Source organism: Octodon degus, unplaced genomic scaffold (assembly GCF_000260255.1).
Source record: "Octodon degus isolate 3935 unplaced genomic scaffold, OctDeg1.0 scaffold00031, whole genome shotgun sequence".
NCBI lineage: Eukaryota > Metazoa > Chordata > Mammalia > Rodentia > Octodontidae > Octodon > Octodon degus.
The window spans coordinates 6066856-6093164 of record NW_004524607.1 but is presented as its reverse complement, the minus strand read 5'-3'; the positions used below and the strand labels follow the sequence as shown (position 1 = coordinate 6093164).

The 26309-nt window shown below is 40.5% G+C and overlaps 1 protein-coding gene across 2 annotated transcripts in view; it reads left to right on the top strand.

The window, feature by feature from the left end:
• The window catches only part of Pou6f2 (POU class 6 homeobox 2), a 396956-nt gene that overhangs the window by 248308 nt on the left and 122339 nt on the right, over window positions 1-26309 (top strand). For both annotated transcript variants that reach the window (XM_004629565.3, XM_004629564.3), the window contains exon 4: window positions 19551-19921. In XM_004629565.3, the coding sequence (XP_004629622.1) occupies window positions 19551-19921 (371 nt within the window). The remainder of the gene's footprint in view (window positions 1-19550; window positions 19922-26309) is intronic.

Sequence of the window (26309 nt, the reverse complement as noted above, 5' to 3'; positions counted from 1 at the left end):
ACTACAAGTCCGATCTAGTAGTAAGACCCTGAACACCCTGTAGACCCTTCCCTAAAAAATTACAAAAAATAAATAAAAACATATCAATAATTTGCCCACTATGCATATGTCGTGAAACTGGTAGTGATGGTGAGCGTGATGCATGGCTGCTGGTGGCATCTTAGGTGTCCAGCACAGACAAACGCTTCTCAAGTGTGGAGCAGGTACCCCAGAGTCTGAAGCTTGTCTAAAGATTACTCAGCCCACTGGAGAGCTAGGTAAGGAAGATCTATGGAAGTGGAGCCCAGAAACCAGCCCCTTCCAAACACCCTAGATGAATGGTCCCAAACCTTTTTGGCACCAGGCACTGATTTCCTGGAAGGTAATTTTTTCATGATGAGGTTGGATGATGGAGTGTTTTCTGGATTAGATTCTCATAAGAAACCTGCAGCTAGATCCCTTGCATTGGCAGTTCAAAACAGGGTCTGAATGCCTATGAGAATCTACTGCCACCATTGCTGACCTGACAGGGTGTGGAGCCCAGATGGTGATGCAAGTCAGGAGAAGCTGCTAGCAATACAGATGAAGCTCCCTCAGCCACACACTGCTTACCTCCTGCTATGTGCGCAAGGTCCTAACAAGCCATGCCAAGAACCAGTTCACGGTCCCTGGGTTGGAAACCCAGGCTCCCACACTCTCCCTGGCCACTCTTCATACAAGCAAGTGTTTCTTTTTCCTAAGTGGAGGGTATGGATTCAGGTGACCATCAAACCTCCAGTTTGATGTGGTATCAGCTCCCCCTACCTCCCATGTAACTGATCCTTGCAACCAAGTTGCAAAAAGAAAGTGTGCTATTAGGAAGACTTGGTCAGTGTGTTCTCTTTGTCTCTCACCTAGAGCCTTGGCTTCTCTTCCCCTGTCTTTATTGTCTGACCCTTTCACAGAAAAGAAAATGAGGGTATTCTTGTATGATTGGCACTGCCATTATCTAGTTTCATGCTCACAGGACTCAGATGTATTTATGGTTGATTCTTTCCGAAGGATACTCTTGTGAGTTTTACTGGGAACTTCCCAAGTCTCTCCGGGTAGGGAAAGCACCGTCTGTAGGTTGTCTCTGTTGAGATTCTCTCCACAGCACTCAGTCTGACTAGGTCTGAGGCACTCCATCCCAGTGCTGTCTCACAAACATGTCCACATCTTGCCCCAAGAAAATGCTCATGCCAACCTCAACTGCCAGCTCCTAGAACTTTCATCTGTCCTGAACCTCCCCATTACGGCAGCTCACCAGTCTCCCTTTGAATTGTGCTATTTTCTAATAAAAACCTAACACAAGTCTGATGCATTCCCCTATTTCCAGGGTATAGCAAGCTCCCTGTGGCATCCATAGGATCCCCTCTCTCTTAGCATGAACTGCAGGGGAAGAGGGCCCATACTCCTGGAGGAGGTGCAATGCATGGAACAGGAACACCAACAGTTCTTCCCTCAAAAATGAAATTTTAAACCTTATTCCCTTATTTAAAAAGAAAAGATAAAGAATTTTTAAATGTCTACCTAACTCTCAGATGATCTTTAAAAAAAAATCTGTATCTTATCAACACTGGGCTATAGTGTCTGCTGTACACCACCATTGAGTCATTTCAAGCTGCCCCTTCCAGTAAGAAACAAAGATAAATATTTAAACCTGACTTTAAAACAAGCTCCACAAGGAAGGACCCTCCCGCTTGACAGTCTAGCTTGCGCTTGGAGCCCTTGCAGACCAAATGTGTGGAATCTTTGGAACTTTCCATTGGGAAGGTCCAGAGAAGCACTAAGAATTGTCAGGAACTGATCCAAAGAGTAAAAACCACCAAGAGACCAGAGTGCCTTCCGCCCCGTGGTCTGAGTCTCTGTCAGAAGACCTGGCTACCACATCCATGGAAGCCAGTCTAGGACACACGTTCAGGAAAAAGTGGGCACACTGAGCTCTGACGTATGGAGGAATATTCAAATTAACATCCATAGCCTTGGTTAGGGTGTCTCTGTACATCCCTCAGAAAGGCCTGAAACCTTCTGAAAGGTATAAGTCTAAACATATCCCTAAAAATAGGATTTTTTTTTTTCGGTTTTTCCGGGGTTTTTCTGATCCAAAAAGGTTTGCCCTAGTCCTAGAACAAGGACAATGGCATTCTAAAGGAGGACAGTGAGCTTAATTAACAAACAAGGGGGAGAAATGTGCCACCATAGCTCAGCCAACATGCTGTGTACCTACCCTGAGCGCACCTTCTCAGAACCCTCCCGATGGATGGGCGGAGCAGAGACCGCATGGAGAGATGAGCTGAGTGTTCAAAGAAATACAGACCATCCCCAACTTCCCATCATTTTACTCATGATTTTTCATCAAGGTGATATGAAACAAATGTGTACTTAGTAGAAATCATTACTTCTCCTTCTCAATTTGGACCTTCCCTGGGGTAATGATACATGGGACAGCCTTCTCTCATGGTGCCACTGCTCTCAAACAGCCACATGATCAGGAAGGATGAAATCAATACCCTGTAGGGTGTGCTGCACTGCTACAGTATTCAATTTCCTGAGATACTCATCATCTTATTATATAATAGGCTTTGCATTTGCTTTCTTCAACTGTAGACTTAATGGAAGTGTTCTGAGTGTGTTTGAGGCATCCTGACTAAGCTATGATATTTGGCTGGTTAGGTATTTAAGGCAACATATTTTCAAATTTTGATGGGCTTATTGGGACATAACCTCATCCTGAGTCTAGCAGTTCCTATATAAGATCATGATGGCTAGGCAATGGGAAAACATTTCAGGAATCAGAACGATTATGAGTGAAAGCTAGCGTGAGCATGAAACCATGGACTGGAAGTTGAGCTGGGATGAGAGCTTATACACAGGAGATAGGTAGGCACTGAAACCAGAAAATGGAATTGGGTTTGGTTGGGAAGGGTTTTAATCGGAAGAGTAAGAATAAGTGCTTATTTTAGAGAAGTGTGGAAGACAGTGAAAATCATTGACAAAGAAGAGACATCATTACATTTCACATTGTGAAACAAATTGGACACATATTTATGTGCAAATATCACATTATTTCTCTGATGCAATAAACTGGAAGTATAAATAAGAACCAAAACGTATAATAGAAATTGTGAGACAATATTTCACATTGTATGTCTTTGGGCATTTGCATGTCTGATTTCCCCAACAGAATGGGCACAGAGTGTATGAAAGCAGATTTCAAATTTCTCTGATATTTATAAATGTAACTCCCTATTATTTCCTGGCATATGGCAATTATTTAATAATTTTGTAGAGTAAGGAAGAATGATCGATAGAAAGGAAGAGGGGTAAAACGGGAGAGGGAGAAATGAGGAAAAGAGATAAGAAAGAAAAGTAGGGAAAGAAACAGGAGAGGCAGAGAGAAACAGTGGACAATTGATTCAGTCCAGCAAACAAAACTGAACACCTTCATGAAGACAGTAACTGATACTTATGAAATGCTAGATTGCCATAAATCTCAAATGCTCCCACTCTGCTAATCGGCTCCACTAGAACTTGCTTGGGATTGATGTTGAATGTTTCAGTTCATTATAAGAAGACAGCATCTGTAAGCATCACTTCACTGCTTGACTAATTGTGAATCTGTGCTCCTGCAACCCATGCACCACTTCCCTGTGCACAAAGAATGCATTTGCTGATGGTCAGGAGTGCAGTGCGGCCATGGACGGAGCGGATGGTACCTGACCCGTGCGGCCCCTGCATCCACATTGCAGCGCCGCCCCTGCTTCCACCACCACTCGCTCGACAGGACAGCACATTTCTTATGCCTGGCTGACTTTCACATCCTGCCTGCCTAGACACACTAAAAACTTGACCTTCAACTCAAACCCTCTTAATCCATATGCCCTATTATGTTTTTCCCCAGATTGGGTAGAATGTGGGTCAGCCTAGGTTGGGATGACATTTTTCACTCTTCTAAGATCATGATTTAATCTGTCCATCTCAGACCCACCTGAAGCACTTTTCTGTTTATCCAGATAACCTTTGCAGGATTTCTAAGCTTGTCGTTTCCTCTTTGACCATATTTTATATACATATTTCATGATGTGCTCCTACAGCACACTTTCAAATCCTGAATCTTTATGTCCTCATTCACTTCTTTTAATAACTTGCTGCTTCAGAAACAAAATTATCCTACAGCAATTTTAGGACATGGGTTCAGAAGCCTCATGGTGGCTGCCTTCGCCTGTATAGTTGTAAAAGAAAGAAAAAAAAAGAATGCCTGAGTTTGACATTTAAAACAAAATAAATCTACAACATTCTGCAAGGTAAACTGCAGCTGCTTGCATGTTCACAGGTCACCTGATTTGGATGTGACAGCCAAAACACTTGAGCTGTGGGTCTCCATGACCTCGGAAATTCTCCCACAGAATTGTTCCATTTGTGAATCAAACCAGAGCAAGTGTATGAAGTGTGTCAGGTCAAAAGAACAAGCTAAAATCAACAAGTGGCCAGTCATCATATAGTTTTATATGTCTTATCATTTCTAAGTGTTTAATGAACAGCTACTGCATGTAAGTTATCAGGATAGGGCAAGAATATTTAATAAAACAAAACAAAGCATATGAATAAATAATAGATTCCATCTTGGCATGTTATTTGGCAAAAGAAGAAAGCAAAAACACATCACTAACTGTAGCTCAAGGCACAAGAAGATGACCCCTCATAGGAGTCAGAGAAGAGCTGGCTTCAAGGGAATCAGACCAGTGGGGGTGGGGTGGACAGACTGCTGCTCAGTTCCCATACAGAGCCACATTGCCACACCTTCTGGCTATTTTTTAAAGAAAAATAGTGCATGTTTTGTGGAGGGTCTACAGATTTTTCAAACTTGTCAATCAATTCGAACTTTTTTAAAGACCTGTTTCCATAAATATGAGAGTAAACCATCCCTGTCTCTGGTGATGTGTAGCTATCCACCAGCAGCTTTCAGCTCTGAACTGGAAGCAAGGGTTATCTGGAGCCATCAGGATGTATCAGGAAGGGTGGATGGGAGCAGGATTGTACCTGTTCTCTAGTATTGTGCTGAGTGTTATATAATTCTTGCCTATGGGAACCATCAAAAGCCCGTTTTGGAAAAATAAATGGCTGATACCACCTGAGCTTTAGAAACTCTGGTGGCAGATGGGCACTTGGAACATGGCTTGACAGCATAAGTTGATTTAATGAAAGAGAGAATGGGGAAGGTAAGAGATCAAAGTCACTAACCTTTTTAAATGATCCAGACAGAGAAAAATGAGGTTAAATTAAGGGAAATGAAAATGAAGGGGAAAAAATGGTATAGAAACTCTCTGTGAGGCAGGATGATGCCATTAGTGAGGTATTAATGCTATCCACAAATTACTCTGGTTAACCCAATTTCTCAGATCCAATAGGATGGATATTGGTAGCAAATAATATTACAGCAATCCAGTGGCTACTGTGCCTGGTTTTTTTTGTTTGTTTGGTTGGTTGGTTGGTTGGTTGGTTGGTTGGTTTTTGAGGATTTTTTTGTATTTTTGTTTTTTGGGGGTTTTTTGTACCGGGGATTGAACTCAGGACCCTGAACTTGCCAGGCAAGTGCTTATTCTACTGAGCTGTCTCCCTGGCCCATGTGCCTGTTTTACACATAATGCTACATTCACTCATATTTTTTAGGCTATAGACACATGGGCCAATGCTATAGGAGAGAACATTACAGAATTCCAGGGTCCTCATAATAGAATGGTCCATGCAACTACTACTTCCAAGGAATGAGTAGAAAAAGAGATGGATGTTACTTCTAGGCCAGAGCACTTAATTTGCTCCCAGTAAAACTCTTTTTCCTTCTGGTATCATCCTAGAAATGATGAATAAAGTGACTTCTTTGTCACTAAGTGATTATGTTCCTAAATGAATAACTTGAGCTTAGGCCCCCTTACAACATAGAATAAAACTTTGTTGGACTATAGTAGAAGACTGGTTGTTACTAAGCATAACCTAATCTGCCTGACTGATAAAGTTGTGATGGTCTCTTTTTGTCCCTACTGCATCAGACAGTACTCCTATTTCTCATAAAAGATCACTCAGCCCTGCAGAGATCCATGAGATATTTGCAAAGTGTTTGCAGTCACATACATGATATGACTATATGACATCCCACCCCTGTGAGTATTCCAGGGTCTACTGCTTTTTATGTGTTTTCATAGATTCTTTTTCTTCCTGTAGAAATGTGATTGTCTCACATTAAAACAACTAGCTGCCTTTTTTTCTAACTTGGTACATACAAGAGTCTTTACAATGAATTGGATAATTAATTTGCATACCAGTACAAATAACCAAATTACCCATGTAGTATATTCATTTTTCTACTAAAAAAAAGTCAACTTCAAGGATGGGAAAAGAAAATAGGAATGAGGGCCAGTGAGACAGATCAGTGGTTTAAAGTGCCTCCTTAGGTGAGTTTAGACAGGTTCAAGGAACCACAGTTTGATCCCTAGCACCACATGCTGCGCCAGCCCCACCCTCAAGGCAGACTGAGCCAGCCAAAAAAAAAAAAGAAAACAGGAATGAGGATAGTAATAATATTTATGATGTAATATTAATAACTTTTAACATTTTATATGACTAGCATTTTGCTACATGATGAAAACTGTTTTAGAGCAAATTTCTCTTCCAAAATTTGGATGAGAATTGTAAATCTGGCAAGGGTACATTTTCAATTCTTATATCTCCAATTATAAAAACAGAGGCAGCTTAAGGAAAATGCTGTTATTTATTGTGAAGGTTGAGCAAAGCTAATATACACGTGACCCTGGAATCATGTCTTAGATTTCTTCATCTGTAAAGCAAAAGGAAACACACACTATTTTCTCTTCTCAAAAAATAAGCAAAAGTCAATGAAGTAAGAACTAGAATGCTTTTAGCAACCCTGAAGTTGTTGTGTTGGAAACAGAATTGAATTGCCTGTTTAGAGAGTTTAGAGTTCAGCCTAGATAAGGAAGGTTTTTAGTGGTAGAAGGAAAATTAAAAAGAGAAGAACATAGTCAGATTCTTAAAAAGAAATCTTGCTACCCACTCCAGCTTCCACAGCTCTTCTAAAGGAATCGGCCACCGCATCTTTGTCACTTAACTTTTTTTAATCTGAACTGACAGATCACTGGAGAATAACTGTAGGGAATAATCCCCACACTGGCAGAGGGGATGGATTAAATCAACCATGAAAATAAGCACTGGCCCATGTGTCTATAGCCTAAAAGAAATCTGAGTGAGCATAGCATTATGTTTAAACCAGGCACAGTAGTCATTGAATTGCTGTAATATTCTCTCCTACAAATATCCACTAGAATAGAACTCAAATGAAGAATCTTTGAAAGTCAAGGCACGCCTTTCTTTATCTTCTGAATTTGAAGAATCATTTTTTATTGTTTCTTTAGCATGGAATATGAAATTAGCTTCTATTTTTCTTTCCTTCAGATCCATAGCAAATAGTGAATAGGACTTCTAAACCACCTTAATAAAGGAAGTAAAACATTTCCATAAGAAAAATCAATAAATATTAGCTATGATTTAAAAAAAAACTAATCCACAGTGGAAGAGAGCACCAAGGATGTAAATAAGTGATTCTTTGTGTGATTGAAAAATAATGATGTTGAATGTTAAGTGGACATTCAACACTTTTTTTTTTTTATGGTGGAACCGGGGATTGAACTCAGGTCCTTGCGCTTGCCAGGGAAGCGCTTATTCCACTGAGCCATCTCCCTGGCCCCTCATTCAACACTTTTAGCTGCTATTTTGCTCATGTGTTTCCTAAACTTATATAGTATCAGCAAAGTAAGATACAGATTGTGATGATGTGACTCTCAGCCTTCTCAATCAAGCAACACCAACAATGTGATTTACACACACTGGAAGATGAACACAGCAACCTGACATGCAAGGAGAACCCCGTCCTTTGCAAGGTGTTCTCGCTAAGCCTCTGCCAAACTTATCCAGAGAAGAACCCCAGGTATGTGGGAGAGTAGGATCTTCTGATGGGTAAATTTGCTCTCATCTGTTAAGAAAATAGATTTCTAATCAGCATTTCCTTAGACGGTCCACAGATTCCTGACGTGGTATGCAAGCACCACGCAAGCAAAGCCAGAGCACACATAGACTCTATCTGAATCAAGATCAAGTTCAAGTTGAAATGCTAGGAGTCCTAATTTGATGTTGTATTAACATGTGAAGAGGACTTAAAAATTTGAAGGAAAAACGATATAGAAGAGAATTATTTGAACCATTTTTCCTTAAAGAAGATCCTTATAGAAGCTCAGTATTGATATGACTACATTGTCTTTCTTTACCCACACTACTTACATTCTTATCTGGGGAGCGAGTTGTTCCTGCCAAGCCCTCACAACTAAGACTTTACAGCAATGATGTTTCCCCAGTGTGTAAGAAAATCTTGGTGGGGAATAAGCTTCTGCTAGCTGGTCATGGAGTCTCAGCCGCTGGAGCCCACCTCTGTATCCTTCAAGATCTTTTCCTGTATTTCTTTTCCTTTGCCTCCCAGATGCTCTGGACACTGCCTTCAAGAAAAATGCACTTATAAGGAAACTCATATGCCAATACATCCTTAACATGTTCATATTTTATCAAAGAAATATATTTATTATACTCAAAGTTGGTCTTTAATATCAGTTAACCAGTTACACCACACTGGATAAACCAGGTATATGGATTGATAGTTACAGACTTATTAGAGATAAACTTTTATAAATTCCACCAGGTTTATACTTATAATCTATATTGAAAATAGCTCATCACTTCCTTCAGAGACCCTAATTCAAAATATATAAATTATACATGTATGTAATTATATATATATATATATATATACATATATATATAATTTCTTTGTTTATGTGGGGACTAGTCTCACTACAACAGAAAGGCTCCTTAATGTTGTTTCTGAACAGTTCTTTCCCAAGATTAGTTACAAAATAGACATTTATTTGCATCAGAAAAAAAGTAGCAAAAAAAGTTCAGTCATTATTGGATGAAAATGTTAAATTTTAGATATAAAAAAACTAACAAAAATCTATGATTTTTCAAATTAGAATAAAGCATGTTGTGCTTCCCAGGTATTTTGGCCTTGGAATTTTTTTTTATTTTTTTAAATTATTTTTCTAAAAGCTGGAACAAACATGATGATAAGCATCCTACAGAATTGCCTTAGGGAACACAACTCAGACTATCTGGAAGAGATGTCTGCTGTTGGCTTTGCAAAAGAGTGTTCATGCCATAGTTGTCTTCATCAATAGAGCCAAAGGTGAATTTGGTCCTATCTAAAGTCTAGATATTTTGAGCTCAAGAAATTCGACCTAATTAGTGTTTTAGAATGAATCATAATATCACAGTGCTCACATAAACCAAAGAAGACAGATTAATTTACAAACCAAGGAAGACATTTTAATTTACAGAGAGCCATATGCACCTTCTCTGCTTGTGAAAAACACTTCCATAGAAATCTGTATCTTATTAGAAGATTGTTCTATGAACAAAATATAAAACCACATATCATTTTCACATGGTTTGTTTTGTCATAAGTTTCTTATTGCTCATCTTTTATTTTTAATTATGAGAAGAATTATTTCTTCCTTAGGAAATGGCTACCAACTTTTAATGTATTACTTCTGTTGTAGCACTGAATCTATTCAGTTTCCTTCTTGCGACCCAGTGACCACATGTTCTTATCTGAAGCAATGCTTCTATTAGGACTTTCCCAGGCAGATTTTAATTTTCCTGAAGGCTTCTAGCTTCTTTTTTCCTTATTCTAAAGTTCTTTCAAATTGTCAAATATTTCACCGTTTCTTTGGAATTACCCTCTATCTGCAGATGCTTTACCCAAAACCCTCATCCTCTGATTTAAATGGGCTGTTGACTGGAACTCTGGGGCATTTGCCACAGTGGGGCTTTCATGTGTTGCTCTCTTGGTTAACATTTGCTATTTATGAATCCTATCTTCCTTTTTCTTAGTACATGACTTTATTTTACTGAAATGCCTTAAGAAAAAGTACGTAAAGATAAATTGTATAAGCCTTTGCAAATCCTAAACTATTCCTTACGCTTGCCTTGCTTTGGCTAGATAGTTTAGCTAGCAATAAAAGTCTTGATGGAAGACAAGTTTTTCTTAGAACTTTGAAGTCACTGCTCCCCTGGTTTTAGGTATGAAGTTTTACTAATGGGAGGCACTTACATGATAATGATGCCTGTGTGATTTATGGGATTTGTTTTGTTTTGTTTTTTGAGGTGGATTCTTATTGTCTCTCCAGAAGCTTTTTGGACTTTAAAGTATGTTAATCATTGGTGTTCTGAAATTCCATAAGGGAACTCTCCAGGTAGGGAGCTCCTTTCTTTCGCCTTGGTTGCCCCTCAATAGAAATGTCACAAGATTTTGGGGGAATGATGCAGAGTCCAGTGTATCGAGGTGAGATTTTGTGCAGACACATTTTTTAGAGTGAGTGAGAGGAGAAATATTCTACTTCAGATGCCCACACTCGCATTAGAAATCCTAATTCTTCTCTAATAGCTGTTCTTTAATAAAAAGACTTTACATTATTTTTCCTAAGATTTTAGATATACTATGAAATCTTCTGCAGGTAGAGAAGGTCAGCTCTTCCAGGAAACCACCCCTCTAAATACCCCCAGGAATTCAGAGAAGATATTTACTCCTCTGCATCCTTAACTTCTCTGACATCCTAGGTAGAAGCAAGCTCCCGTGGGAAGAGCTTGTTCCTGCTCAAGATGTGAGCTAGCCTGCCCCAGCTCTTTCTCTCTACTGGACATTCATCCTTCATTATCTATCTTCTTTATTTAATAAAATGCCTAACTGGGCATAGTGGCACACACTGTATTCCCAGCTATCAAGAGACTGAGGCAGGATTGATACAAGTTCAAGGCCAGTCTGGGTTACAAAACTGAGTTCAAGTCCAACCTGAACTGCATAGTGAAAAGCTGTCTCAAAAAAAAAAAATAAATAAAAATAAATAAATAAATAAATAAATAAATAAAATGACTCAAATCAATGTTATGTCTCAGATTCAACCTTTGCTAAATAGACTTCAAGAAGAGTAATCCCCAAAATATCAGCAAAGACAATAATAATGAATAGCCTTAACTTGTAAAAGGAGGCACTAAACAACACCTGATTTCCAGGGGTCTATTTTCTTTTCTTTTCCACTCATTATTTGTTTCTTAACCACACACCCCTTCAGTTGCAGAACAAATTGTTTAAATGAAGTTTTCTCAAAGTTAAGAAGGGAAAAGAATAAGCGGTCTGCTCTGCTTGAAAGTGAAGAGAAAGGCCACATGGCTCCATTTGCTGAAATTCAGTATGGGCTTCTAAAAGCCCCAGGGGCAATGGCTCCTGAATTTCTGGGAAAACTCTTTAAAAGGCAGATTTTGCCCTGGATTATACCTTCCAACAATTATATTCTCATGACTGTGGCTCACAATTTGAGACAGGCTTCTACAGTTGGTGGAAACAGCCTAGCTAAGAAAGAAACCCAGGTCCCTCAGCCATTGATGGGAATTTGTGAGGACATTTTCACTGGAAGACTCTTTCTCTTTGTTTGTCTTCTCTGATATCTCTAAAAAAATTTATATCTCTCCCTTCAATGCAAAAGAAGCAAAAGGACAGATGAAGGACATGTGTAGCAATATTTTCGGAGGCGGTAACATTGACCATATGTAGATAGTTACACATCATCATCTCCAAAGCAGAAATGGTTCACTTGTTTCTGTCTGTTGCCAAGAATAAAGGCAGATCTCCCAGCAAGTTCACACCTTCTGTGCTTTTTCAAAAACCTCCATCCCCAACCATCTATATTTTTTTCCATGCATTTTGCAAAACTTCATCTTCTAGTGCAGGTTAGAAATGTCCTTAATGAGGCCACCAGAAAGAGTTCCTGATTTGCATCTTTAGCGCAGCTAATTTAGAAGTTATTGTAGAGATTGGGGAGTATCCAATTTGAGGACTCAAATTATTCCTGTTAAGATGTCCTAGGTTCCATGTTCCATCTTCTAAAGAGTTTAGTGAGCAACTAAGTGAGCATAAACATGCAGTTAAGGAAGCAGAGACATCAGAGAACTTAGGATCCTTCTCAGTGGATCAAGAGCTCCCTAATTGTTAGGAACAGGGCTGATCTAGGAGATCAGCCTTGAACTGGAGACAAATCTAGCTGGAGAATTCTCATCTACCCCCAGTGATGTCCAGTCTCACAGAGTTCTGTGGACAGTGAGCCAACGCCTACTCACTTCCTGCCTCGTGGCACCAAGCCTGAGCACAGGTTGCCATCCTTTGTGCTACTGTCAAGGAAACATCCTCCTACTGTGGAGGCACATTCAAGACGCACATAGAGTGTATTGCTATCCTCCTCCACGACCCTTCCACTCTTCCCTTTCTTTGTCCCTGCACCCTCCTGTTGGCCTCTGTTCTTTATAAGAAAACACATAGCTTGTGCTCTGTTATTGTTCACAGCTAGGTGTCCCCCAAAACTGCATATAGTCATGGGGTGACTTCTGGAATTTGTGATTGATTATTGCTGGTGTGGGTCCTGCATCTGCCCTGGGAAGGCAATTGGTATTACAATATAAGGAGGGGAGAAAGGCTAGCTAGATGCCTGAGTTACTGCCACTCCTTTGCTCTCTGTTCTTCACCACCACCATGACAGGCTGCTCTCTGCCATATGCTGCTCTTCCTTGGAGCCAGCTGAGTATGGTTGAAACCTCCAGTAACTTGCTAAATAAACCTTTCCTTCCTTTATTTTAGGTGTCCGGTATTTGACCCAGCAAGAGAAGAGTAACCAAGACACACTCAAATTAGCATCTTTAGCCTCAGACTGCACATTTACATTTCACATCAGTAGAGTTTAAAAAATGATTTGCCCACAGCAAAGGCAGCTTTATATGTGTGTGAAAACTTTCATAGGAACTGAGCAAGTCGTCATTTAAACAGACAGCACTCAGCGTTGGCTTCCTAGCTGGTACCTGCCCACCTCCTCTCAAAGGGTCAGTCCTGGAGGGCATCTCTACATGGGAGCAGCTCTTGTCCTTCTAACCCACTAGCAGAACAGACTGCCCCATTTATAGCTGAGATTCTGTTCTGTGAATAGGCTGTAAGGAGCTTCAGACCTAAGACAGGTTACCCAGAGACTCTCAAGCTGTGCATACTCAGGAAGGTTGCTGCACATTTCTGAACCTGAGTTATGTATGAGATGATAGAAAAATACAGTGAATGTTTAAATTTTGAAAATTTATTGCAGTAAAGGACATCACCATGAATCCCTCCCCAAAATGCCCCCCTCACTTGAGACATGCTCATCCTGTTATTCTTCCCACTCTTTTTTTTTTTTTTTTTTTTTGTGGTACCAGGGATTGAACTTGGGACCTTGTGCTTGCGTCTGCACTTGCCAGGCAAGCGCTTATTCTACTGAGCTATCTCCCCAGCCCCTCTTCCCACTCTTTGAAGCTGTCTTGGAAGTCTTCCTTCCTGAGTGTCTTTAGTTGTGCTGTGCTGGATGCTTTGATCTACTGAGTTAATTCAAAGCATCTCCCTTTCAGGATCATTGTTGGGTAAGAGCCAGAAGTCACATAGCACAAGATCCAGTGTATAAGGTCGATGAGAGTAGTGATGGCTCTGCAATGCTCCCTTGCTAGTGGACAGCATTCAGCTGCAGTGATCACAGTATTTTTGGTCATACCTTATAAAAGCACTCAAAGAGAGACTTTCAGAGCTGTTTTTGAAAGTGGCAAGAACAATGGAATGAGTGTGTTCCCTATGCGGCCGGGGGAATTTTGGAGGTGATAAAGAACAATGCACCTTTTACTATAAAGAGTGTTTTAATGTTGACTTTTTCAGAATATATTTGATCATGCCTTGTATGTAGGGTATGGTAGAAATATCATCTGTCCTTGTGGCTGTCTTGAAAGGCTAACTCCTATGCTAAATGAAATATTGAATGAAAGCCCATTCCAAACTCTGAAGCAATATTTGCTTTAACCAAGCCTGCCATAACTATATATTTGGCATTTGGCTTCCAACTCATCCTGGTATTTGTGGGAGCCACATGATGGTGTCTTGCAGGCACTTAGCAATGAATTGATGGCGACACCACTTCTCTGCCCTGCCAAGCTGGTCCTCCCCAGGGGTCACCTCCTATCCTTCCATGGCAAACAAGGTCCTGCCAAGTTCCCCTGCAGCTCCTTCAGTGCAGCCCTTGCTGGAGGCCTCTCAGGACCACAAAGCCACAGCAAGCAGGGGAGGATTATTCCATTCCTGGAATACACAAAGCCAGTGTACATTTGTCCCCAAAGTGAATGTATAGAAAAAGATTTCTCTCTCTATTGTAATAAAACACATATAAAGTTGGCCATCATGATCACTTTAAACTGCGTGGCTCAGTGGCTTTGAGTGCTTTCCCAGTGTTGGGCAACCACCACCCTCTCTAGCTCACTTTTTCTCGTTCCAGAACTTTTTCTTCACCCCCCCAAAAAAAATCACATACATTCTAGCTGGGGCTCCCCTGAGGCACCCACTACTCTGCTTTCTCTCTTTATGTGTTTAGTATTCAGAACATTTCATGTAAATTGCATCATACAATATGTGATCTGTATTGTTTGGATTCCTTTGTTTAGCATTCTGTTTTCAGAGCTGCTTGTTTTGATAGACTTAGAGCTCTATGCATGCCTGGAACCAGACTTGGACAAGGAGGCTGGGCTAGAGTTGAGGAATCATAACCAGCATGCATTGCACATGATTCCTTTAAAAATAAGCCCTGCCTGTTTCCTCCCTCCCCAGGGTGAGTCTCGGGACACCTTTCTGGGAAGCTACACCAGTTCCCACGTATACCCAGGAAAATGTAAACATCAGCCGCTAATGAGTCCTCCCCCACCCTAACCCAGCAGGCTCCCTAACCCAATCCACCAGTTTGTCCAAATACTCCTGACCCAAAAAGTCCAACAAACCACTAAATGGACATCATTACAATGGCATGGCGTAAAATACTATTGGCCTAAATGGGTAATGGTGTTGCTGGTGATGAACCTGCCTTCAGTATTTAAGGACCATTTTCCTTCCTGCCCTTTGCTTGATAAGCACAAGACATGTTTTTATTTCTCGGAAATCTTTATGCTTGCAGATTCAAGTGACTGGAGTTTTCTAAAAATTATTTTACCTGCACCAAATGCTTAAAAACATTTTATTTTTCTTTGTCTTTATTCTTTTTTAAAAATGCAGTATAACAACCTCTTAAACAGCATTTGTATTGTGTCAAGTATTATAAATCATTTAGAGGACTAGCAAGATCGTTCAGCGGGCTAAAGTGCCTGCCTACACAAGCTTAGGCAAGTATTCAGGGACCTCAGTCGGATCCCCAGCACCACGTGCTGTGCCAGCCCTGCCCCTGGAGTGGGCTGAGCAGGTCACAAAAAAAGAATAAATAAATAAATAAATAAATAAATAAATAAATAAATAAATAATTTAGAGAAACTAGTTGGTGCATATACTACATCAGTTTATAGAAAGGACTATATTTTGCTATCTGTGGGGCTCTAGAACTACTGTCCATAGAAACTTTGGAAGAAATCTTACATAAATCCCATCCAACATAGCTGACAGTTCTCTGATGATATGTCTGGGAAGTGTGGGAAGAAATCTTTAACGAGTACTCAAAACAAGAAACTGTCTCTTAATTCCAGTTTAAATGCTGAAAATAAAATGTACTTTCAAAAGGACCAGTGCAGGATTCTCAACTACCTGCATATGAAATTTGCCATATGAAATGATTTACCAGGGATGTTTTAAGCCACCAGTTTTCCCTTAATGCTGTCTACTCGCCAAGAAATTTGTAGTTTGATTAAATTTTGGTTTGTGTTTCCTTTTCAGAATTATAAGTTTTCAAATTTCTAAGATGTGTTTTTGTTCATCTCCTTGCTTCATAGTTGTTATTATACTCAAATACCACATTGAACATTGGCCGACCGACTATATAGTAGCCAGACGCAGAAGAAATGATCATAAAAGAACTTAAATACCAGGGAAGAAGGCACAGGCTTTCAGCTTCCAGGCCTTGGGTCAGAGTTTTACCCAACAAGCACTTTATCCACAAACATTCTTTGTAGTTCAAATATGTCCTTGAACCTTCCAAACTTTATTCATCTTTTAAAAACAATTCTTCTGTGTCCATTTTCACCATGCTTTATAAGATGAGCTCTTTAGGGGCACCACAGTTTCTCTTTTTTATTGATTTCATTTTCATATTATTGGGTAGGTGGCTTTGGCATTTTTCAGACTACACATATTACTTTCCATTCTTTCATGCTTTTCTTTGTTTCCACTATATATGCAAACATATAATATTTCTATCGTATTTTGCTCACAGATGCCAAATTAGTTTATGTAACTCCAAGGGTTTTTGTTTAGGGTTATGTCTTCCCAATTAAGCTGCAGTTACAGGGCAGAAATAGCCAAACATCACTGACATAAAGCATTAGAGACACATTTGGGGCCCTGTCTCATTAGGAGGTTAGGGTCTGTTGCACCTATTCGTCTGCCAATATCTACCTGCCAATATTCCCAAGTCCTTCCAGTTTCTAAGTGCTGATTTAGATAAATGCTTTTCTAACCAAAATAAAACAGTATGGTATTTCAGTCAACCATGAAAATAGGCACCGACATTAGCGGTCCCACCTGAAAGAAGTCAGGACAGGCCTGATGTGAGTGAGGCAGGAGACCACAGCAATCAGGTTCCCAAAGTCTATAACTCCACCTAGAATGCCCCAGACTATAGGGAATACAGAGGCCAGAATTGAGCTTGGCTCTCCCGTCTTTAATCAAGTGTACTTTTGTACAATAGGAGAAAGAAAGGAAAGATGGAAAGCTATGTCTTCCTTTTAGAGTTCTAATAAAGAGGAAGATAGGCTAGGCAACTTTGAGTCTGTTAATCTGGGAACTCGCTCTCCCACTGGCCCATTCAAGACATGCTGTCAGTGATCACGGAGTTGGCCCTTGTGCCCCGAGACTAGCCATCATTTCACTGGCTCAGCCACACCTTCCTTGAAACAAACCTGATTTATATGCTTGAGATCTGCCTTGCACCAAAAAAAAAAAAAAAAAAGTTGAGGCTGGATATGGTGGCACATTCCCACACCAATACTTGGAAGGCTGAGACAGGAAGTTGGCTATACGTTTGAAGTCAGCCTGGACTATATAGCAAGACTGTCTCAAAAACTACAAACAAAAAAAAGGTTAATTGGGGGGATCTATCTTCCCACAGTTTTCACTATTCAGCACCTCTACCTTCTGTGTGGTTTACCTCATTCAAAGTCTTCTCCACATTCCGTTCATAGAGTTCCACTCTCAACATTGGCCTTAGAGGTATCATCCAAGCCATACTCTTTTCTTGTGTCTCTCCAGCTTGAGAATATCCTCTCTTCCTGCACCCCTGTCTCCTGAACCTTCTCCTACATCCCATGGCCACCATTTGGCTGCCTTGTCCCCTGAAGCCCACAGGGAACACCCCTCTTCCAATTCCTCCCACTCTTGGTCAGGGCTCCCCTGTTGGCTGCTTATTGCAATAACCTGCATTTACCTTTATCAAGACTCTAATAGCTACCTGCCTACTAGATTGCTTCTTACAAATTAATCTTACTTTTCCAAAGAAACTGGAAGCTTCTTGAAGGTAGTGTCTCCTTTTTAAATCCTACATCTTACCTGGCATTCAATAAATTTCACAAAATTATTCCTAATTTTACAAAAGTAATGGCCAGCTACATTTTCTTTTTTTTAATTTATATATTTATTTATTTATGGTTTTTGCAGTACCAGGAAATGAACTCAGGACCCTGTGCTTGTCAGGCAGGTGCTTATTCTACTGAGCTATCTCCCTGGCCCTTACATTGTCTATAAAGAAAATACTGAGATACTGTCAATATATGATTCTATGTATCTTCAAAAATGTATTCTTGCGTCAAGGCAGGTGTAGCAGCCCATATGATTTTCACCAGATTTTTGAAAATTAGTATTTTTGAAAACAGCGACTCATTTAATGGTACAGCTGAAAATTACTGCTTTTGGAAATTTTGACTAATTCTAGGTAGAAAAGGAGCTGGGAAATTTTGCAGCCACAGCCTCTAGGTTCAAGATTGATCCTGGTACTTATTTATCCATCCGTTTGTGAGAAAGCTTGCAGACTGAGGTTTACATGAAGAAGGATGTGAACCTGGTTTTCCGCAGTAATTGCTCTAAACAACACTTCAGCTTCCTGCTGCAGACATCCTTCCACGCCTGACGGGCAGAGGAGAACAAATCTTGTGTGTTTAGTACCAAGATGGTTTTGTCCCCATCTCTTACTGAGCATGTAACAGGAAAATTTTGAAAGATGATTTCATTCTCCTGGCTCTTGGCTTGTCCTTGAAGTACTAATGTGTCTAAATGTCACACCAGGCATTTCACAGTCACCTGCTCTAATCCCTCTGGTCTGGGTTCTCTGTCTCTTGGATCAAAAGGCAAAAATAAACAAACACAATAAAAACATTATAACATAAATACAGATTTTTGACTCTAAAATACTAAGAGACATGTTCTATCCTTAAATTTTAAGAAATAGCACGGTAGAACTTGAAACTAAGATGTCTAAGCAAATTGGTGGAAATCTGAAGTAGCGGGTGAAAATGATACCATTAATGGTATTGATGACGGATGAAAAGGAGATTACAAACAATTTAGTGTTCTGTTCTAAACTCCAGTCAAGCATTTACCAAAAGAATTAAACTGGCTGAACTTTGAAAGTCTAAATCAAACCTTGAAAGCATGAGTGTATTTCACAATCAGTATGGGAAGGAAAGAAGGAGAAAGTACTTCTAAAATAATCTCCATTTTTTTTTATGTGCACCTGTTTTAAAAGTGATGCTTTTAAAGTAATACTCACCACCTTTAAGAGGAATGTCTGATATCTTATTCTTTGGACCTAAGTTGTAAAAATTTCTTCAAGAAGTGAATTTGTTTCTCCCAGCGTCTCACAATCTTCTTCAAGTTTACTTTTTTATTGTATGTTTGTGATATGCACTCCATGGTTTTGGAGAACTGGTGTACATGCATGTCACCTCTTGATCATTGTGTTCACTGGCTCCTTGTTCCCTTTTTCCCTTCCCTGATCTCCTTTCCACCTCCAAACTTCTGCTGCCCTGTTCCTTGCTCTCTCCTCTATTTGCTCTTTGAATTATTCATAATTTGGGGCTTCTCATGTAAGATAAACCACATGCTATTTAACCTTCTGCATAGAATTTATTTCACATTACATCGTAGTTCCAAGATCCATCTGTTTTCCTACAAGTAACTCAAATGTATCCTTCTTTAGGGCTGAATAGTATTCATATATATGCCACATTTTTAAAATCCATCCATCATCTATCTGTTGATGGGGATCTAGGACATTTCCATGGTTTACCTGTTGTTATGCCCTCTTAAATTCCAAAGAGCATCAGGACTCACACTAGGTCTCTTTCTTTCCTTACAGCTACCTCATCCCTGAACTCCCAGTTGCAACAGCTTCAGCAGCTCCAACAACTCCAGCAGCAACAACAGCAGCAGCAACAACAGCAGCAGCAGCCGCAGCAGCAACCTACTGCACCATCGACCAACCAGCAGCCCCAGCAGTCCCAGCCCGCCCCGCAGGCCCCGCAACCCCTACCCACCTCCCAGCCTCCGGCAGCTCCTGCATCCCAGTTGCTCCAGGCCCCGCAGCCCCAGCAGCACCAGCCCCACTCCCACCCCCAGAACCAGAGCCAGCCATCTCCAACCCAACAGAGCCCCAGCCCCCCTCAGAAGCCCAGCCAGTCTCCCGGCCACGGCCTTCCGTCTCCGCTCACGCCTCCCACCCCTTTGCAGGTAGGTGTGCTCGCTGACCCGCCGGAGGACCTTGTGGTGGGGTTGTGCCGTGCTCGAAAGGGCAGCAGAATAAAGCAGACCCGGAGAGATAAAGATCCTATATTCTCCCTAATAGGTGGAATCTAAAAGAAATGACCAAAAAAAGCAAATGGAAAACTATTATTAAACCAGAAGGGGTGAAGGCAGAGGAAGAGAGGGAGTATACGGAGGAGTAATAAGGGGAAGGAACACGATCAAAATACAGTAGGCACGTTGGAAGCCCTCTCCCCCAAAGCATGCAAAAATGGGGTGGGGGGATCTGGCGAGCAAAGTGATAATGAAAATTATTACAGCATGTCGTGTGCATGTAGGAAAATAAAAAATAAATAAATAAAATAGATTTCTTAGACCCCGGGAAGGAGAAGCAGAAAGCAGGTGGCTGGGGAACGCATGTAAACGAAACAAATAGAAGGCCCTTGATGTTGCCCTCGGAAGGATAAATGTTATCTCCTTTCTCTGTGAGAGGCCAGCACTGTAAGTGCACTTGTAGCCCGTAATAATTCCACTTTATGATACTTTTTGAAGGCAGCAAAGATAGCATCCAATTAAAATTATTACTAGCACAGTTTTGTAGCCCCGTAGAGGGCTGCATCTGCGGTCCGCGAGGCACGGTGGTTATTTCTCTATATTATGAATACAGCAGTGTCTTACCTTAAGTACTTTCTGCTCTTTTGTTTTTATTTTTCTAAAGACTCTCTGGGGTTAAGAGGGCAAAGAAATTTAGCCCCAGTCTCGCGTCCCAGATTCCAACCATTACTCCATCGACTAACAAGTACTCTAAATTCATGCCGAGTCTCGCCAAATATGCATCTTTATAAAATAATAAAGCCGCTCTGTACTTGCTTTATGACCATGAGACTGAGGGTACCAGAAATAGATGCTTCTGGTTAATCATGAGAGCACATCTTTAACTTGTCCTTATTGATTAGGAAAGAAGGAAAGCATTCAGGAATATATAGAGGTACCTCAGCTCACGAACATCATTCTTTCCATGACTCCGGTCACAGCATTTGTTCCATTATTCCGGTTGCAACTGAATTGCAAGAATTAAGAATTGTAAGAATTGAGTTCATGAACAGAGGTACCACTGCACAATTTTTATATTTCAAAAAAAAAATCATTCTTAACGTACAAGCTCTTGAAGTTAATTAGCTTCCAAACATAATGAAGGAGGCCAGTGCATCAGATCTGGAAATTCATACTTCAACCAAGTCACCCATTCTTGGACATAAAGATGTTTCTCCCAGTAAGGTTTCTGATGACTTCCTGAACTTACAGTCCAGTGACAAAGTCCAACAGTGAGCAGTTTATGCTGTCATCTCAAATGTCAATACACGCCCCTTTCTTAGTGACAAACCTCAGTTGGTCCAGCCCTGCCCAAATCAAGGATGACAATAACAGAGGCAACCATGGCTGCTATGTAGAAAAATGTACAAAGTCAAGACACACTGGTGCACAGACAGAAGGCTCTAAGAACTTAGAATCTTGGGTCTGATATTATTTGTTGTCCTATAGCTTTGTCTCTTTGGTTAAAAGGGAAATTTTAAGCATGCAAATTTTCCTGAGTCAGGTTTGAAGAGGTATTTCTATAAAAAGTATGAGGGTAAGACAACCTCATAACTTCAGTGGGACTGAAGTAAGCATGATTTTTTATGAAAGCTTTATGGGGCCAGCCAAATAGCTCAGCAGATTAAAGCACCTGCAATCAGGCACACTGGCCAGGAGTTTGATCACTGGGCCTGCTGTGTCAGCCCTGGGGTAGGGGGTGCTGAGACAGCAATTGAGACTGGGCATGGTGGCATGCACCTGTAATCCCAGCTCTTGGAAGGCTGTAGAGAGACAGAGCACTAAAAGTCTGATCTAGTAGTGAGACCCTGAACACCCTGTAGATCCTTCCCTAAATAAAAATTTTTAAAAAGCCTTTATGGTGCACGTCTGTAATCCCAGCACTCATGGGGCTATGCAGAAAGGTTGTTAGGAGTTTGAGGCCAGTCTGAGTTACACAGTGAATTCAAGGACAGTCTGACCTGCAGGGTGAGACCCTGTTCAAAAAGACATGTCTTCAGTGGGCACTTGGCATCTGTACTGGTCACTGCTCTTTTGCTGGGACAAAATATTTAATACCTAAAACTTGAAGGAGGAAAGGTATATTTTGGCTCATGGTTGTAGATGGTTCAGTCCACAGTTGGCTGGCTCCAAGGCAAGGAGGGTATGGTGGTAGGTCATGCCAGAGGGAAGCTGCTCATCCTAAGACAACCAGAAAGCAGAGACAGAGGGAAAGCAGGGGACAAGTGTACACCCTTCCAGGTCACACCCTCAGTGACCACCTCCAACAAGGCCCCCCTCCTAACAGCACCTTCAGCATGAACTCATCAGTTCAATGAGGATGGCAGCAGCCATATCCTGTTACCTTCAAAACACAAGATACTTTTGGATCAACACATTGTAGATCTAAACCATAACATCACAGGAGAGAGGGGAGGTCATCAAACCTTCAAAGGGCCTAATTAGACCAATCTTAATGCTTTCAGCATCTAGAATTCTACTGTACTAGTCTGAAAATGAGTTTAATGATTTTGCACAACTGTTCAGTTAGTTTTACCCATATACAACACAGTTAAGCATTTCTTACCCAGACACCAAAATAAGCAAAATTAGCAAAAGAAAAAAATTGTCCAGCACTAAGGGATAAAGTACAGCACTTAGGTCTGTTGTTGGATGATGTCTGTAATCTAGCATTTTTTCACAGTAAGTGAAAGTGGTCTTGGGGCTCTGTGGATGTCACCCTTCCCTGAAAGCTGTCAGGATCTTTAAATAGCTACCAGCGAGTGAGATGGCCATGTAGACGAGTCCATTTGAATGACTGATGATAAGATTTTAGATGAAGTGACCATTGCATTTCATAGAAACAGATTCTCTTAAACATTCTAAATTGGCCAGGAATGGTGGTGCACACCTATAACCCCAGCACTCATCAGGCTGAGGCAGGACAAATGCTGAAAGTTTGAGGCCAACCTGGGCTGCATAGTGAATTTAGGACAAGCCTGAAACTATATAGCAAAACCCTGTCTTAACAAACAAACAAATAGAAAAAGTTCGAGAAGTTCTCTTAACAACTTCCCATGGAAACAAAGAGTTTTTCATTTTATTGTGTGACAAATAAAGACTTGGAACCATATTCCTTGCTTTAGAACTCTGAAAGAATAGTCTAATGCTTCATTGTTTTTAGCAATTATGAAATTAATAAATATATTTAGAGTCTATTTACACAATGGATAATTTCTTCTGTGGCTCTAGTTAATGGATGACTACCAAAGGAGTAATTTGATATAGGTTTTTTAAAATCATTACTGAGTAGATGTAGACCTGATTTTGAATAGGTTTATGTCAGTAGGTATAAAGAGACTTCTTCCATTTACTACAGGCATAGCAAAGAAAATGGAGAATTTCATGGTTTAAATATTTTTTAACACTAGCTGCAGGGCTTTTGAGTTTGTAGAACATGGATTGTTTGAACTTTTAAAAAAGAAAGCTAGTTAAAAGGAACAGCAAAGATATTTAATTCCCAAAGGTAATGATCTTTGTGAACTAGAATGAAGTGCTTTTGTTTGAAAATTATTAAAGAAACAAAGATCAACTAAATTCATATATGACAGCTTAAATTTCATTCTTCAATTCTTAATTTTCATGTGGGATTTATCTTTTTAGGTTATTCAAAATCCATTTGAGACATATTCAGTTAGAACTATGCAATATAGATTATTAAGGCAAGCTAGTTGGAAAGTTTTCTTTTTTGCTTTAAAATTTTTGAAAGATAACAATTATTTCTAAAACTATACTGGTCTGTCATGTCTTCAGGAAAAAAAATACAATAAATGAAATAAGATTGTGAAGGGTTATTTAGGTAAGGTCATTTCTCAAGATGAAAAACAAGAGTTAATAGTGCAGGCAGGTAGTAACACTCCAGACAAAAATTCTCCAAATAGCTCTCATCAGGTTTTTCTGTAAAATTGCAGTATAATTTTATTTCACTCTTTTACTCAATCCCATGAAATGGATTGCATTTACAAAACCAAGTTGTTGTTTTAAGACAGATTTGAGTCTAGCATGCTGTCCCTTTAGACAGTCCTGGGTAGGGGAATAACTTTGTTCATTAATTTTGGTCGCTCGTAGCTGTCGGAGGTCAGAGGTTATAGTGACGACCAGCAGCTGGACCGTGCAGGTCTGTCACTGGTCTCTCTACTGAGACTCAAGACCTGACCACTCACAACTTCTTTCTTTCCCAGGAGGCATGAGAAATGCTCTGAACATAAAATGCAGACATGCAGTGTCCAGGAGCAAAGCAGTATAAATAGTAGGAATTTTGGAATAGTATTCAGAATTAAATTTAATAAAAGAATGTGTGGGAAAAACAATTTGGCCCTTGGATGCAGGATGCACATCTGTCCACACACCTTAATCTTAATTTAACCCACCAGCCAGATAGTGCCAGAAGCTAAGACTATAGGGAGAAATCAAAAGTATTATGGAAGCTAACTTTCTTTGGCGGAGGGGAGGGGCAGGGACTAATCACTCCCAATTAGACAAGGCAACCAACAATTTTAATTTGAGAATATAATTTTGGTCTTGATAAAGATTCCTTAAATATAAGTATGGTGAAACAAATGTCACCTTTTGTCACTCTCAAGGTAGCATTTGGGAAAATGTTCTTTGAGGTTAATTTTATTCTAACTGGGGACATCCCAAGCATTTTTGCAAGAGGCCTACTGAGTGCTTTTTCCCTCCTGTGTAGTCTGGAGATGGACTGGGCTTGGTTGAGCTCAGTTGTTGTGCCCTGGGAAGAAAACAGCTGAGGGTTTGGGGCAGTTGCACCTCCTTTCTCGTTCTGGCCCTGCCGACAGCTAACTCCCAAGTTAGGACAAGTCGCTGTAGCTCTTTGGGCTTCATACTGATTATCAGAGAAATGTCAACGTGTGAGGTCTTTTTGGGCTCCTGAATTATGATGCTTCTACTATTTTACTGGCCATGGAAAACCTGGCAGTCTTGAAGATTCACTGAGCATTCTTTCAAGGTCAGATGAGTTTCTCCCTGCTCAGCTGGGTGGCAGAATGGAAAGGGACTGGGGGACAAACATAAGTGGTTTAATGATAGCAGAAGCAGATTTTACCTTAGCCAGAGAGTCCAAATTAAAGTCAAGTTTTTATCCACAGAGAGTCACTGCTGTAAGCTCTGCTCTCAGACGGTTTTCACCTACCTACACATTAGAGGAGCTTAGGAAACCAAATGCTGCATTTAACCTTGGCCATCTGGCATAGCAGGAAGCAGGATAATCTCTTCCTTTTCTTGTCGTATTGCACATTTTAATAAATAACAGAGGGTGAGAGAGATGAGTGGAAATAAGAACCAGAAAGCTATCTGTGCTTGTATGAGGAATGAGGGGCATGGTCACCTCACAGAGGTGAAGGTGCTGGAGAGATAGCGTGAAATGCATTCTCAAATGTGTGTCCACTAAAGGAAAGGGCTAGTGGTACTCAGGCTTTGTGTGATCAAACTACATCAGGATGTCATCTCTGTTATATAAGCACCACCTTCCGATCTCATTTAAGATAGTTTCCCAAGTGACAAACTTAGCATTAACTTCCAAAATGTTTATATTATGGGAAGGGTGGGACATTTTACCTTCTTTTAATGGCACTCAAGGTTTAACCCAGGAGCTTTGCATCAAGTTACATACTTAGCCCTTTAAAAAAAAAAAGTTCTAATAGGATCTAGGTAAGTTACCCAGGCTAATCTCAACTTTGCCATCTTCCTGCCTCAGCCTAGCAGAGGTTTGGAATTACAGGCCTGTGCTGCCATGTCCAGCATATATTAACATTTTTTTTTCAGTACTAGAGGTTGAACCCAGAGCCTTCACATCAAACTTCATCCCCAACACATTTTATTTTTTTGTTTTGAGATAGGGCCTCATTTAGTCACCAAGTTACTCAGTCTGGGCTTGAACTTGTGGGCCTTCTGCCTCAGCTTCGTAGAGTGCTAGGATTACAGGTGTGCACCATCACACTATGGTTACATTCTCACTTTTTAAAACAAAGCACCCACCTGGGTACTACCTGCTCAGGCCTTCCTCCTGTCCCCCTCTAGGACAGGAGATTTCTTTCCCTCAATAAATATATTCCGCTCATTAAAAAAAGCACCCAAGCCCTGGAGTTGTTATATCTAAGATTTTCAACCCCTAAAAACAAATGTTCTCCGACCATGAGTCCCTGCCCAGATCATAAGAAAGATCCAGTGTCCTGGACCAAACTCGCTCTCCTAGGAGAAATCAGCCTTGATCAGTCTAAAGCAGCAA